At 45.3% G+C, this 16,316-nt stretch overlaps 1 protein-coding gene across 1 annotated transcript in view; it reads left to right on the top strand.

Moving 5' to 3' along the window:
• Positions 1-991: 991 nt before the first annotated feature.
• The window catches only part of LOC127577449 (beta-2-syntrophin-like), a 51,197-nt gene continuing 35,872 nt past the window's right edge, over positions 992-16,316 (top strand). Inside the window, 2 exon segments of the mRNA XM_052028670.1 lie at positions 992-1,044; positions 4,423-5,078. Coding sequence (XP_051884630.1) covers positions 992-1,044; positions 4,423-5,078 — 709 coding nt within the window.

Below are 16,316 nucleotides of genomic sequence, written 5' to 3'. Positions count from 1 at the left end.
AGTGTTGGTGATTAAGGGCAGTGTCATGAATTGATTTGAAGGAAAGGACAAAAGTAACGACATGATGGGAAGGAGTGGAGGGTTATGAGGGGGAAGAGGTCGGGGAGAAATTTTGGAAGGTTGTTGAGAGCTAGATTCTCTGATATTTGATAAAGTGGGTTGGAGATGGATGTTGTGACTGAAGGAAAGACTGTAGAGGGTGCTAAAGGTGTAGAATTCAGTGCAAGTGCAAATGAGGAGCAAATGAAGATAACGTTTCAGGTATAAGATCCTTCATCAGAATGGAGTTGGAAACTGCTACGTTTTTAGTAAGACTTGTCTGAATGTCTTGAACTTATTTGATGAGCAGAGGGGAATCCTTCAAGAGGATGTAGATAGAGTGATGCAAAGGGAGGACTTGCAGCAGATGAAACAATGCAGTAGAAATATGGTGATACATTTTGGTCAGAAAAATGAGAAAAGATGATATAAACTAGGGTCCACAGTTCTAAAAGGGATACAGAAAAAGAGGGATCCCAAAGGTAAATGTGCATGAATTGTTTAAAAGTGGCAAGGCAGGTTGACAAAGCAGCTTAAAAAAAGCATTGGGGAACCCTGGGCTTAGAGAGCAAGTGATGTATCATTCTAAATTACTGGGTAAGTCATAATGAGAGTATTGTATCCAGTTTTGGATCCTAGAGTTCAGGAAGATGTTACGGCCTTAGAAGCAGTGCTAAAGAGAATTACCAGAATGATACAAGTGACATTAGTTATTGTGGATTGACTGGAAAAGCTGAGGTTCTTCAAACAGAGGAGATCTAGAATGAGATCTGATAGAGCTATCTAAAATCATTGGTGGAAAGTTGAAGAGGTGGGAAAAAAGGCAAACATCAGAAGAACTTAAAGTGATATCAGGACAACCTTCTTGCACAGTGAGTAGTTGGGATCAAGAGGCTTTTAGATAGACACATGGCTCTGAAGGAATGGAGGGATATGGATGATAAACAGGAGGATGACGTGGTATAATGTCCAGTGCCGTGCTGTTCTATGTAATGCACAGCCAGAGTGAGTGATAGAAGCAGGTTCGATTGTGGTGTTCAGAGGAATACTTGAAACGAAGAAAATTTGCAGGGCTGTAGAGAGAGCATGGAGAAGTGTGACTAGCTAGAATGTTCTTACTTTTGGCTTGATGTTAACTCCCTCAACACTAACTGGGACAGAAGTAATGCAAAAAAGGCATGGAGGATGAAGATATTTAAAATGTATTCAAGGGAATTTTTGAGAAATGTAACCTCTGCATCTTTCCTGTAATCAGCACCTGGTGCAGGGTCTCACCCTAAGCAGGGACTTGCACCTTTGGCTGCTTGACCTGCTGAGTTCTTTCAGTTCTGTTTTTGTTCCAGATTCCAGCATTGGCAGTCTCTTGCCTTCCTGTTTTATAGATATATTTATATATAAAAGAACATACAATCAAGCAAAAGATGAATTGTTTGTTATCTTTGTTATTAAAGAAATGTTTTCCTTCAGACATTTATTTATACTTTTAATTTGAATTCTCAAATTGCACAGAAGTATGTTGGTGGGTCAGTAAATGACTATTAAAGCCTTTTAATTTTCTGATGAGTAATTACATAAATACAAAAAAATGACATCTTGGGTCTTACAGTGGCTAGAGAGCAGATATTCATAGTGGAATATTTTTGTTCAGTGATTCATGAGACTTAAATTAATATTATCAACAAGAAAAAATCTAATACTTTCAAGCCACAGGAGATGGGTGGGATTTTAAAGAATATTTCTCCTCAAAATTGAGAAATCATGGTTGCTCGAGATGAGGGAAACAAGTGGAGATAGTTTGAAGAACATTCATGTTACCAGGGAGGAGGTATTTGCAGCCTTACAGCACATTAAGGTGGATAAATCCCTAGGGCCTGACAGAGTACATCCTTGGACTTTGAAGGAGGCTGGAAAAAGAAATTGCAGAGGCCTTTGCAGAGATATTTGCTTCATCGTTAGCCGCTGGTGAAGTTCCCGAAGACTGGAAGGTGGCTAATGAAGGGTAGCATGGACAAGCCGGGGAACTACAGGACATTCAGCCTGACATCAGTAGTGGGGAAGTTACTGGAGGGAATTCTGAGGGACAGGATCTACCAGCATTTGGATAGATAAGAGTCTGATTAGGAGGAGTCAGCATAGCTTTGGGCATGGGAAGTCATGTTTGAATCTTTTAGTTTTTTGAAGAGGTAACCAAAAAGGTAGGTGAGGGTAGAGCAGTGGATGTCGTCTATTTGAATTTTAGCAAGGCCTCCGACAAGGTCCTGCATGGTAGGGCTGGTCTGGAAGGTTCGGTCCCATGGAATTCGGGGAGGGCTAGTACAGTGGATTCAAAATTGGTTCGGAAGTAGGAAGCAGAGGGTGGTGGTTGAAGGTTGTTTCTCGGAATGGAGACCGGTGACTAGTGGTGTGCCTCAGGGGTCGGTGTTGGGACCTTTGTTATTTGTTATTTATAGAAATGATTTTGATGCAAATTCAAAAGGCTTGATCAGTAAATTTGTGGATGAGATGAAATTAGGAGGTGTTGTTGATAGTGAAGAAGGTTATTGTAGATTACAGGGGAATCTTAATCAGTGAGGGAAGTGGGCTGAGAAGTGGCAAATGGATTTCAATACAGATAGTGCAAGGTGATGCCTTTTGAAAACCAGCATAGGGTTATACTATGAATGGTAGGGGCATTAGGGAGTGTAAATGAATACCAGGACCTAGGAGTACATAGTTCATTGAAAGCAGCATCACATGTAGACAAGGTGGTGAAAAAGGCATTTAGCACACTGGCCTTTATCAGTCAGAGAATTTTGGGACATTATGTTTTTAGTTGTGCATTGGTGAGGCTGCATTTGGAATACTGTGTACAGTTTTGGTCACTGTTATCGGTTAAACTGGAAAGAGTGCAGAGAACATTTGCAAGGACGTTGCCAGGTTTGCTGGGCTAGGTCTTTATTTCTTGGAAAGTAGGAGAATGAGGGGCAACCTTATAGGTGTTTAAAAATTATGAAAGGCATAGATAAGGTGGACAGTAACAGTCTTTTCACTGGGATAGGGGAGTCCAAAACTAGGGGGCATAGGTTTAGGGTGAGAGGGGAAAGATTTGAAAGGTACCTGAGGACAACTTTTTCATGCCAGAGGGTGGTGAGTATATGGAATGAGCTGCCAGATGAAGTGGTTGAGGCAGGTACAAAAAGTATCATTTAGAAGCACTTCGACAGGTATGTGGAGGGGCAGGGCTTGGAGAGATATGGGCTGGATGCAGGAAGTTTAGGACTAGCTGGGTGGGCACCATGGTTCAGCATGGACTGGGTTGGGTCAAAGGGCCTGTATCCATGCTGTATTGCTCTATGCCTCTGACTACCAAGCCTAAACGTAAAGGGCCAGAGGCTGAAATAGGAAAAATGAGGCCTTATTGGAGACCACAGAGTCACTGAATCATGGAGTCATACAGCACAGAAACGGGTCCTTCAGCAATGGATCCATACTGACCGTCATGCCCATCTAAGCTAGTCCATTTGATATTTTAAAAAATTTATTTACAGCGTGGTAACAGGCCCTTCCGGCCCAACGAGTCCGTGCTGCCCATTTTAAAACCCAATTAACCTACCCGTACATCTTTGCAATGTGGGAGGAAACCAGAGCACCCGGAGGAAACCCACGCAGACACAGGAGAATGTACAAACTCCTTACAGACAGCGACGGGAATTGAACCCCGATCGCTGGCGCTGTAATAGCGTCGTGCTAACCGCTCCCTCTAAACCTTATCCGTGTACCTGTAAAAATGCCTTTTAAATGTTGTTAATGTACCTGCCTCAGCCACAGAGTAGGTGGGATGGATACGCGGGTGGAGCCAAGCTTGTCGTTGGGGATCAGTTGTACAGCTCATTCTGTTAATGAGGTCAGTTAAAGAGTGTTAATGCAAACTAACAGAATGTGAAAAGGTGCACAATGCAGGTCAGGCTGTGCTAACCGGTCCAACAGCATAGAATTGAGCAAATGAACTGGCAATATCTGCTACATGCAATGCTCCCGTTGGCTTCCCTTTCGCCACTTCCCTGACTTTAGCTTTTTCCCCACTCCCATTGATTGCAAGTTCTCTGCTCCTATTGGCTTCTATTTTTCAGATTCGTATTGGCTCCATGTTCGCCCGTTCCCATTGGTTTCGTTTACCCAACTTGCATTAACTGCACTTTCACCAGCGGGTCGAGCAGCCTCTGGGAGGGAAGGAATTGCCGACGTTTCGGGTTTGTTGCTCCAGGTTCCGGCATCTGCAGTCGCTTGTGTCTCCCCCATTGACTTATTTTAACAACGCCCATTGGCTATTTCCACTGATCCTCTTGGCCTCTTCTATTTCCACTCTTCCAATTGGCTGCAAGTTCATGTCTCCCTTGGCTGTAGTTCACGGCTCCCATTGGCTGTAAATTCACGGCTCCCATTGGCTGTAAGTTCACGGCTCCCATTGGCTATCTGTCTCCGTCCTCATTGGCCGCCCAGTGTCCGGGGCGCGGGAGATGGCGGCCGGGTTACTGGTCCGGGCCGGGCCGCTGGAGATCTTCCTGAGGACCGGGGGTGGCACCGGGTTCAGGCCGAGCTGCGAGACGGCAGCCTGCGGCTGAGCAGTGAGGAGCCGAGGCCCGAGGCTGAGGCCTGCGACGGGCTGTCCAACGGCTCCCCGCGGCCGCGGAGCCCGAGCCCGGCGCATATGAGCCCGGCGGGGCCCAGCGCCGGGGCCCTGGGCTGCGGCCCGGCCGCCCTGGTGCCCCTGGAGGCCGGCAGCCCGAGCCCTGGGCCCGCGGCGCTGGCGGAGCGGGTGCGCACTGTGCGGGTGCTGAAGCAGGAGGCCGGCGGGCTCGGCATCAGCATCAAGGGCGGCCGCGAGAACCGGATGCCCATCATCATCTCCAAGATCTTCCGCGGCCTGGCGGCCGACCGCACCGGCGCGCTCTTCGTCGGCGACGCCATCCTGGCGGTGAACGGAGCCGGGCTGCAGGACGCCACCCACGACCAGGCCGTGCAGGCCCTGAAGAAGGCCGGGAAGGAGGTGATTCTTGAGGGTGAGCGGAGTGGGGGGAGCCGAGAGGGAGCGGCCCGTCCCCCGGGAACGTCGGGGGGGGGGGCGCGCCGGGGGAGCGGCCCGTCCCCCGGGAACGTCGGGGGGGGGGGGGCGCGCCGGGGGAGCGGCCCGTCCCCCGGGAACGTCGGGGCAGAGGGCGGGATGGCGAATGCGGAAAGTAAAGAAATGGGAATTCACCCGTGAGGGGGGTGGGGGGAGAGACAAAATTGCCAGAAATATTGGAGCCAGGCATCTCGTGAGAACGAGGAACCGAAGGGTATATTTAGTCCAAAATAGTACCATCGTTGTTTCTAGGGCTTTAGAAGTGGTGCTTGCTGTTCTGGCTATTATTTTCCAAAGTTAGAACCATAGAACAATACGGCACCAATACAGGCCCTTTGGCCCACCATGTTGTGCTGACCTTCAAACCACACCTAAGACTACCTAACCCCTTCCTCCCACATATCCCTCCATCTTAAATTCCTCCATATGCTTATCTAATAATCTCTTGAATTTGACCTCACTCCCTTGCCTCACGAAGCATCCTGGAGAATATTCTGTCAGGACCCGGGGACTTATCTGTCCTAATATTTTCTAACAATATCTTGATATCTACATACTCTAGACCATTACCCTTACCAACACTGTCCTCAGCATCATCAAGACCCCTCTCCTTGGTGAATACTGAAGAGAAGTATTCATTGAGAACCTCACCCACTTCCACAGCTTCCAGGCACATCCTCCCACCTTTGTCTTTAATCGGACCTACCTTTACTCTAGCCATCCTTCTGCTCTTCACATATGAGAAAAAAGCCTTGGGATTCTCCTTAACCCTACTCGCCAAAGCCTTTTCATGTCCCTTCTCGCTCTCCTCAGCCCCTTCTTAAGTTCTTTCTTTGCTACTCTATATTCCTTACAAGCCCTGTCTGATCCTTGCTGCTTACATCTTATGTATGCTGCTGCCTTCTTCGTAACTAGTTGTTCCACCTCTCTTGTCACCCACGGTTCCTTCACCCTGCCACTCCTTCTCAGCCTCACCGGGACAAATTTATCCCTAACATCCTGCAAAAGATCCTGAACATCGACCACATCTCCAGAGTACATTTCCCTTCAAAAATGTCAGCCCAATTTACTCTCTCAAGTTCTCGCCTTATAGCCTCATAACGCGCCTTTCCCCAATTAAATATCTTCCCGTCCTCTTTGCTCCTTTCCCTGTCCATGACAATTCTAAAGGTTATTGAGCAATGGTCACTGTCCCCCAAATGCTCACCCACCGATAGATCTGTCACCTGACCCAGTTCATTACCTAATACTAGATCTAATATGGCATTCCCTCTAGTCGGCCTGTGGACATACTGTGTCAGGAATCCATCCTGGACACTCTTAACAAACTCCGCCCTGTCTAAACCTTTGGCACTAAGCAGGTGCCAATCAATGTTTGGGAAGTTGAAGTCTCCCATTATAATAACCCTGTTATTTTTGCATTTTTCCAAAAACTGCCTCCCAATCTGCTGCTCAGTATCCCTACTGCTACCGGGGGGCCTATAGAATACTCCCAGTAGAGTAACTGCTTTCTTGTTCCTAATTTCCACCCATATTGACCCTAGAAAGGATCCTTCTACATTATCCACCCTTTCTACAGCTGTAACAGTGTCCCTGACCAATATCGCCACCCCTCCTCTTCTCCCCCCTCACTATCCCTTTTAAAACATTGAAAACCAGGAATATTCAATATCCATTCCTGCCCTGATGTTAGCCATGTCTCTGTAATAGCCACAATATCGTAGTCCCATGTACTTATCCAAGCTCTCAGTTCATCTCCCTTATTCCTGATGCTGCTTGCATTTAAGTAAAGGCACTTTAGCCCATCCACCTTACTACTTTTATAGCCTGTGCTCTGCTTCTCCTTCCTCAAAGCCTCTCTACCTGTCAGATCTGACTTTTCCCCATCCCTTCTTCTGACCTACTCCTCTGGTTCCCTTCCCCCTCGCAAACTGGTTTAAACCCTCCCGAACCACCCTAGCAAACCTAGCCGCAAGGATATTGGCCCCCCTCAGGTTCGGGTGTAACCTGTCCTCTCTGTACAGATCCCACCTTCCCCAGAAGAGATCCCAATGATCCAAAAATCTAAAACCCTCCCTCCTGCACCAACTCCTCAGCCACGCATTCATCTGCCATCTCCTCTATTCCTACCTTTACTTATCACGTGGCACTGGCAGCAATCCTGAGATTGCCACCCTTGAGGTCCTGTTCTTCAGCCTTCTGCCTAGCTCCCTAAACTCACTTTTCAGGACCTCATCCCCCTTCCTACCTATGTCATTGGTACCAACATGAACCATGACTACTCGCTGTTCTCCCTCCCGCTCAATAATCTTGTGGGCCCAATCAGTGACATCCCGGGCCCTGGCACCTGGGAGGCAACATACCATCCGGGATTCATGCTCACTGCCACAGAACCTCCTATCTGTTTCCTTGACTATCGAGTCCCCTATCACTACCGCCTTCCTCTTCTCCTCCCTTCCCTTCTGAGCAGCAGGACCAGTCCCAGTGCCATAGACCTGGCTACTGCTGCTAGGCCCCTGCAGGTCATCCCCCTCCACAGCTTCCAAAGTGGAAAACCTGCTATTGTGGGGAACAGACCCCGGGGTCCTCTGCACTATCTGCCTATTCGTTTTCTTTTTCCTTTTCTCTCCCCGACAGTCACCCTTCTATCTACTTCCTGGACTCCAGAAGTACCTGCTCTAAGGGGGGGGGGGGGGGGGGGGGGGGGGGGGGGGGGGGGGTGGACCATCTTCTGATGTACAGTATCTACATAACTCTCTCCCTCCCTGATGCTGCGCAGTGTTTGAAGCTGCAACTCCAGCTCATCAATTTTGAGCCGAAGTTCCTCCAGCCTGAAGCACTTACTGCAGATGTGGCCATCGTGGACCACAGCAAGGTCTACGAGCTCCCACGTCAAGCAGCTGCAGCACACCACCATGTCCTCCATCTGAACTAATTCTTTTAGTTACTCCTAGTTTTTCCTACTTAAAAAATTTATAACAGGTAAACCTTACCTTTACCTACTTCCCAGCTACTCACCTGCCTTGTCCCTTTATGCCAAAGCCCAAAACTCTCTGCTCCCTCTCATTCAGCTGCCCGTTCTGACGTTTCCTGCTGCTTATGGCAGTCTTTTTAAAACTGCCCACGCTTTACCTGCTGATGTCAGGCGCCTACACAGTCCAGCCCCCACTATTCTCAATGAGAACTTACAATTTTTTTTTATATAACTTATTTTATAAAACAAAACCTTATACTAAAAACCTTATTTAAAAAAAATAGAAAAATTTATCTGTTCCGAAGTCCTGACGCCTGCCGAAGCGAAACCCACAAAAGTTCTATTAATTCTGGGATTGTTCCTGTGGATTGTTGGTATGTTTCTGGTCAAAGCTGTTTCTTTACGTTTTGGAATCCAGAACCGGCCACTACAGTTTAAGAATTAGATTGTTTAGAATTGAGAGGATCCAGAACCGGCCACTACAGTTTAAGAATTAGATTGTTTAGAATTGAGAGGAGGAGGAACCACTTGGAAGATTTTCAATCTTTTGGGATTCCCTGCAGGTCTGTGAAGGCCCAGTTGTTAAGTTCAATAGACTTCGGGATATTAAATAAATGAAAGAATTGGTTGTAGGCGTAGAAGGATATGGCCTAATTCAGGCAAATGGGATTAGTGTACATTATGGTCAGAATGGGAGAATTGGGCCTAATTAAAGGGTCCATTTCTGTGCTGTATGATTCTATGAAGTTTAGAATGGTATTAAATCTAAAGGAAAAGCTTATAAAGTTGCTTAAAAAGTAGCAAGTCTGAGTCTTGAGAGAGCTGTTGAATTCGCTCATCACCAAGAAATTCATAAGGGGAAAGTTGAATTATGCAGTAAATGAGTAAAGTAGCTATAAGAATTTCTGAGTGTGTAAAAGGGAAAACGATAGGAAGTGCAAACATGGGTCTCCAACAGATACAGATGGGTGAATTTTCAATGGCAACGTAATTAAATGGACCCCATGTCTTTGTAGCAGGAGGCACAGAAAATATCCCAGAGAGCCAGAGGTCTAGCGCAAATGAGGAAATTATTGAAATTAGTATTATTCTACATCCCGGTGTTTTGAAAGAGGTGGCTTTAGAGATAGTGGGTGCTCCTCATCTACCAAAATTCTGCAGATTTAGGAATGATATCTACAAATTAGAACACAAAATAGTACAATACTGGAAGGCCATTCAGCCCATAATGTTGTGCTGATCTTGATGCTGATTTATTTGGCGGGTAACAATATGACCCCACTATTTGAGAAAGGAGGGAGAGAAAATGCAGGAACCAGTGAACTGTTAGCCTGACCTTGGTGGTGGTGAGGTGTTGGCTGAGTATCTTGTGGCTCTGATCCCTGGGTGAGATGGGCTCTGTCCTGTGCTAGGGGATAAAGTAGTGAGATGGGCTCTGTTTTATGCTGCAATGTTGGTAGAGCAAATGAGTATCTGCAGGATCTCACGTTGTGCTGTTGGGTTGGTTGTGTTTGTGAAGTGTGCAGGTGGAAGGAGTGCTGACAGCAAGTTCTGCAGTTTTGAAAGAAAGCTTTTGCTGTGTGGTTCCTTTTAGTTCTGTGCATCTTTGATCAGTGTCCTGCGATCCCCTGGTCCTGTTGGTATTTGACTCTAGTTTCTTGGCTGGTTTTGCTGTCGATAGACTAGTGAAGCTGTGCAAGGAGAGAGATGGGCTCTGTTCTAGTGCACATTACTGGTGGTTCCACTAACGGCTCCCAACATTGCTGAAAAGCAGCTCAGCAGGTCTTGCAGTTATGGGTCGAGCTGAGAACACTGAAAACCTTCAGAAGAACCTTGTGCTGCGGAGCCAGTTGTATTGAAGGCCAGTTGGGCACTGATTGAAGCATCTATCTGGCCTGATATTGGTGTGGGGAATGTAACAGACAGACCAGGGAGTAACGTGCTTGGATTATGAGGCAATTTGAGTAGTCAGGAGGACAGAAGGACTTCTATCTTGACAGACTTTGTCTTGCGCTGATTAACCTTGGTGCTGCTATCTTGTTTCACTATCAAAATACCACTGGGTTCTGTGTGGGCACTTCAGAGAAGACACTGTCTAAAAAAAAATTAGACGTCCTTGGAATCGGGAGAAGACTTCGTTCTGCCAAGTCTGTACCAGATCTGTTAGTGACACGGCAGAAATAGGGCTTTCTGTTTGGCGCACATTTAAATCTATCTCCACAACTACTGACATTGCATTCCAGATCCTGGAGAATAAAACAATCTACACTGCTTTTGTTTCTTTAATCAATCTTTCATTCCATCTTCTGAACTTCTTCACCAAAAAGTTTCCTTTGGTGAAGGTAACTTCTTGCTATCTGTCTATATCCTTTTTGATTTTAAATACATCTATCAGATTCCTCAGAATGACTGCATTCATTGACATAGTTGAGGTCCCTTATCCTTGCAATCATTTTGGTAGATCACTTCTGCGCCCTTTCCAAAGCCTTCACATCTTATACATCTTTCCTAAAGCATGGCACCCAGAACCGGACATAGTACTCCAGCTGTGGCTGAACCAGTGTTCAGTGAAGAATCACCGAAGGCCCAGGAACCTGTATATTTTTGTGACACCTTTTCCAACCTGCCCTGGTGTTTGTGGGAATTGTGACAAAAGTCACCAAATTGCTCTGTTCTTGTACCCTTTTAGTATTGAGTCCTCTAGTTTCAACGAAACAGTGGATGTTGTTTTCCCTTGTGGGGTTTTCTGGAAAGAGAAACATTCTTTCAGAATAAGGCATTGCTGATTTAAGATGGGATGAGGCAGAATCCCTCAGTCAACTTGAGGGTTTGACTGTTAAGGATTCTCTGTCCCAGAGAGATGTGCAGGTAGAGGTAGACTCATGGAGCTGTACAACACAGAAATGGCCCATTCAGCCCATTACATCCACGCTGGCTGTTTTGCTCCTCAGTAACTGCCCACATTAGGACCGTATACTTTTATGCTGTGTCTGTTTCAGTGTCTAAGTGCCTCTTAAACATGGTGATTGTATCTGACTCCTCCACCTCCTGTGGCAGTGTGTTCCAGATAGCGCCCACATTCCTTGCTCCTCAGATCCTCTTTAAAATTCATAGTAAACTCATGCCCTCTTGTTGACACCCCCACCATGGAAAAAAGATTCTGTCTACTCTGTTTATACTTTTACATGACTCTTTCAGGTCACCCCCCTCGGTCTCCTTTGCTCCAGAGAAAACAAGCCCAGTTCATCCAATCTCTTTACTACTTGCAACAGGTGAATCTCCTCTGCACCCTCTCCAGCACATCCCTATAGTGTGACTACCAGAAGTGCACACAGTACTCTATATGTGACCTACGCAGTGTTTTGTAACATCCAAAGTTTTATATTCTTTGCCTCGACCTATGAGTGCAAACATACCATATGACCTCTCCACCACCCTATCTACCCTTCTATTGCCACTTTAAAGCAACAGTGGACTTGGACCCCAAGGTCCCTCTGTTCATCAACATTTCTAGTGTCTTACCATTTATTGTGCACGTCCTAACCTTATTTGACTTCCCAAAGTGCATCACCTTGCACTTATTGGAATTAAATTCCATCTGCTAACACCCTGCTCAACTTTCCAACTGATCTATATCTAGCTGTGACCTTAGACAACCTTTCTCGCTAGCACCACCAGTTTTCATGTCATCTGAAAACTTGTTAATATATATCACAAACAACAAAAGCCCCAGCAGAGATCGCTCCATCTTAATCTGCTGCTGCCTTTCACTGTCAGTTTTGCATCCATTAGCCAGCTCAGTTTGGATCCCATTGCCTTGACCTTCAAGACCAGCCTACCACACAGAACCTTGTCAAAAACTTCGCTGAAGTTCATGTAGACAACATCTGCTGCCCTCTAATGTAAGGCTCATTGACCTGTAGTTACTTACATCAACTCAAATTGCCAGATATTTAAACTGAAGAGGAGATGGAGTATGGGGAGGGAGTGAAACGTAGTGTCAGGTAGCCATTATGAAATTAAATGTTGATGCAGGCTTGCAGAGCCTCTGCCTAGTCTTGTTTCTTCTAGCATTCTCATCCAAATCATTGATATGGTTTGTGAACTGCTGGGACAATGTCCAAACCTGAAAATAACCCATTTATTCCTTCTCTGCTTTCTGTCTGTAAAGAAAGGAAGGGAAGGAGGGCAAACATGCACCAGTCTACATTAGGGGAGAGGTGGTGGGGATAGTCAGCAGCTTTAAATTACTGGGCATTAACATATTGGAGGATCTGTCCTGCGCCCAGCACATAGATGCAATCACAAGGAAGGCACGACAGTGTCTTTACTTTCTTAGGTTCGGCTTATCACTGAACACTCAAACTTCTACAGTTGTACTATTGAAAGTATTCTGACTGGTTGCATCATGGTCTGGTATGGCAATTTGCATGTGCAGGAATGCAAGAAGCTGCAGAGAGTAGTGGACTCAGTCCAATATATCATGGGTACATCCCTCCCCACCATCGGTAGTATCTACAGGAGATGCTGCCTTAAGAAGGCAACATCCATCATCAAAGATCCCAACCTATGGGCCATGCCATCTCGCAGCTACCGTCAGGCAGGAGATACAGAAGCCTGAAGTCCCACACCACCAGGTTCAGGAACAGCTACTGCCCTTCAACCATTCAGCTCCTGAACCAACCAGCACAACCCTAATCACCAATGTTTAGCAGCACTATGACCACTTTGATCACTTTGCACTAAAATGGCCTTCTTTGTTTTAATTGTGTTCTTTCTTGTAAAAATTGTGTATAATTTGTTTCTCTTGTGAATGCTGCTTTTCCGATGCTATGTGCCTGTGATGCTGCAAGTAAGTTTTTCATTGCACCTGTGCATATGTACTGGTGCATATGACAAATTTGACTATGATTATTCTACCAGCACCACCACTAATTTTCATGTCAGATATCGCTGTTCCTTCACTATCACTGGATCAGAATCCTGGAACTCTCCCTAACAGAATTGTGGGTATACCTACACCTCAAGCACAACAGCTGTTCAATAAGGCAGATCACTGCCACCATCTCTCGGGCAGTTGGGGATGGACAACTAACTACTGGCTCAGGTTGCAAAGTCCACATCCCTTGAATAAAAAAAAATCTGCAAATTTGCTAAGCATACCTCCTACATTCATCTCCCACTGACTAGAGTCAGTCAGGTTATTTGTAGCGCAGTGGTTACTGAAAGCTGAGCTTCACACTGTGTTCAGAATGCACAGGATGAAGATGCTTTCAGTGTGTAATTGGTCATGTTCAACTGAAGTGCATTCCTTGGATGTGGCAGCTCTCTGGTTAGTTGCAGTCGAGGATTGAATTTAACAGGAAATAGATTTTAAAATAAAATGAGAATGTATTTCCTGTCAGGGTGGTCATTGAACATGAGCATCTCAGTTGCTGGCTTGTTTGGAGAGGAACTGAAGTGGCTAAATGACTGACAGTGCTGACTATCTAGGCCACAAACACACAAGACAGACTGCAGTCAGACAGCTTGCTCTGTTGTAACTCTGAGAAGAGAGCTGAGATTTTGTCCTGTTTGTTGGCAGCAATTTCCCTGGAATTGGGGTGTTTGGGAAACTTGGTTGGTAGCTCCTCCTTGCATATGATTACAAAAAGGTTTATCGTGGTTAAGGAAGAGAACAAAGATAAAATAGGAGTAAGAGATCCAAATAAGAGTAAAGCTAATTTTACTAGACTGAGAAGAAACTCAGTGAATACAGACTAGAGCTGGTTACTTGATGGTGAATCAGTTTTGGCAATGTCAGACATTCCACAGGTTGGAGGGGGGGGGTTGGGCGGGACTGCCAAGTCTTGAACCCCCTGAATGTCAAGGTCCAAAGAAGGTACAATGAGGCATATCCTTGGTCAGATACTGACGTCCTAATACTGCAGAAAGGGAAGTGGAGAAATTAGGAAAATAGAGAATTCAATAAAATCCAAAGAATAAGGTTAACCTGGGAAAGAGTAGGGTATTCGGGAACAAAGCTAATCTGTGTGTGGAGGATTGCCCTTAATGTTCTTAGTAAAGATAGCTGCAAAGTAATCACTAAAGAGGGGAACAGTTGAGGAGGAAGTATGTGAAATATTGGATGGGATAAATGTTGTAAAAAAAAAAGGAAGTATGAAAGATTAATTTCTTGGAAAATGGGTAGATTGTCAAGATTCTAGATGAAGTTTTGCCAAGCTGTTAAATGAAGCGAGGGAGAAAACTACAGAGGCTCTGTTGTTCTAATCATCGCTGGCTACCGGAATGGTCCCAGCTGTCAGGTCAGAAGATTGGACAGAATTTAGAAAACAGCAAAGAATAACTAATAAGTTGATGAGGAAATTAAAATTAGGATGTGAGGTAATGCTAGCCAGAAATTGAAGAGTGCTATGTGCAGTGTTGGTCTCCTTAAGGAAGGGTATTAATGCAATGGAAGCAATTCAGAGAAGGCTTGTTGGACATACCCAAGACAACTACCCCACACAAAGTAAAGTTGGACAGACTTGTATCTGTAGGAGTGTTGAAGAGTCACAGGCATCTTTATTGAAACATAAGATCCTAAGGCATACTGCTGAGGGAGGATGTTTCCTCTTGTGGGAGAATCTACAACTTGGGACCACTATTTAAAAATAAGGGCAGTCCATTTAGAGTCGTAGAGTAATACAGCCCAGAAAAAGGACCTTCAGCTAACCCTAAGGCCCAACTCGTCCATGCCGACCACAGCATCCTCCCTGCTAGTCCCAGTTGCCTGGGTTTGGCCAATAACCCTCCAAGCCCCTCCCCTCAATGTACCTATCCAAATGTCTTAAATGTTGCAATTGTACCCGCCTCGACCACTTCTCTGGCACAATAACCACCAATAAGGCCTAATTCTTTCTCTGAGGGTTGAGGGTCATTGGAGATGCTGGAAGCAGAGCCTTTGAGTATTTTTATGACAGAGGTTGATAGATTCTTGATAAGGAAGGGGTGAAAGGTTGCCGGAGATTTTGAAGTTGAGGTTACAATCAACCATAATCTTATTGAATTGTTGAACAGATTTGAGGGTCTGAGTGGCATATTCTTGCTAATTTGTATGTTTTTGTTTTAGATGACATGTTTGTTTAAAAGAGGAAAAGATGAGCTGAGTATTTCCAGGCCACTTGTTTAGCTTCAATTGTGGGCTAATTATTGCAATCCATTCTGAGCAACAGTATAGACTTTCATTTGGAAAGACATTCGTCAAAAACAGTCAACACAGATTTGTTCAGGGAGGGCCTTTTCTGACTAAGTTGAATTTTTTGAGGAGGTGACATGAAGGTTGTATGAGGGCAATGTATTTGATGCAATGTACATAGATTTCATAGGGCTTTTTCACATGACCAGACATAATAGCCTGGTCAAGAATGAAAGGTATGTGTGATTCAACGGAAAATAGATAGCAAAGGGGTTCCTCAAGGCTCTTCTTGGTACCTTGTCTTTTGTACGCAGACTCAAATGCAGTGACCATGATATGTTTCTGGATGATTCAAAGTAACGCTATAGTTGGTAGGGAGGAGGAAAGCTTTCAACTTTTAAGTCGTTAATGCTGGACTGGTCAGTTGAACAGAATAGTGGAAAATGGAATTTAATGCAGAGACTGGGAGGTGCGCCAATTAAGGGAAGATGCGATAAATGACAGGATATTGAGTGGTGTGGAGGAACTGGGAAACCTTGGAGTATGTGTCCATAAACCATTAAAGATAGCAGGTAGGTTGTAAAGGAGTATAGAAATGAGGGCAATGAGATGATAGAATTATGTATATTATTTGCTCAGCCACAGCTTGAAGATTGTGTACAGGTCTGGTCACCAGATGAGAGATGTGATGACACCAGAGAGGGTCCAGTGATATTCGCAAGGATGTTGCCAGGCTGGGGCGTTGTTGCCAGGCTGTTTTCTTTGGAAGTGGGTAGGGTGTGGAGAGACAGTATTTAAAATTTATGGGCCTAGGTAAACAGAAGGAAGTTTTTTCCCTTGGCTGAGGGTAGAGAGTACATGACGAAAAATCTCTTCAACCAGCAGATTGGTGAGGGTCTGAAGTGCTCTGTGGTGCTCATCGCATATTAAAAAGATTTTGTATGTGCACTTGGAAGAGCTTGACTTGCAGGATTACACTGAGTAGCTCTTTTTCAACCAGCACAAGGATGATGGCTGAATGGCTT

This window comes from Pristis pectinata, chromosome 13, assembly GCF_009764475.1.
Source record: "Pristis pectinata isolate sPriPec2 chromosome 13, sPriPec2.1.pri, whole genome shotgun sequence".
NCBI classification, from domain to species: domain Eukaryota; kingdom Metazoa; phylum Chordata; class Chondrichthyes; order Rhinopristiformes; family Pristidae; genus Pristis; species Pristis pectinata.
This window is presented reverse-complemented; position numbering and strand designations above follow the sequence as displayed.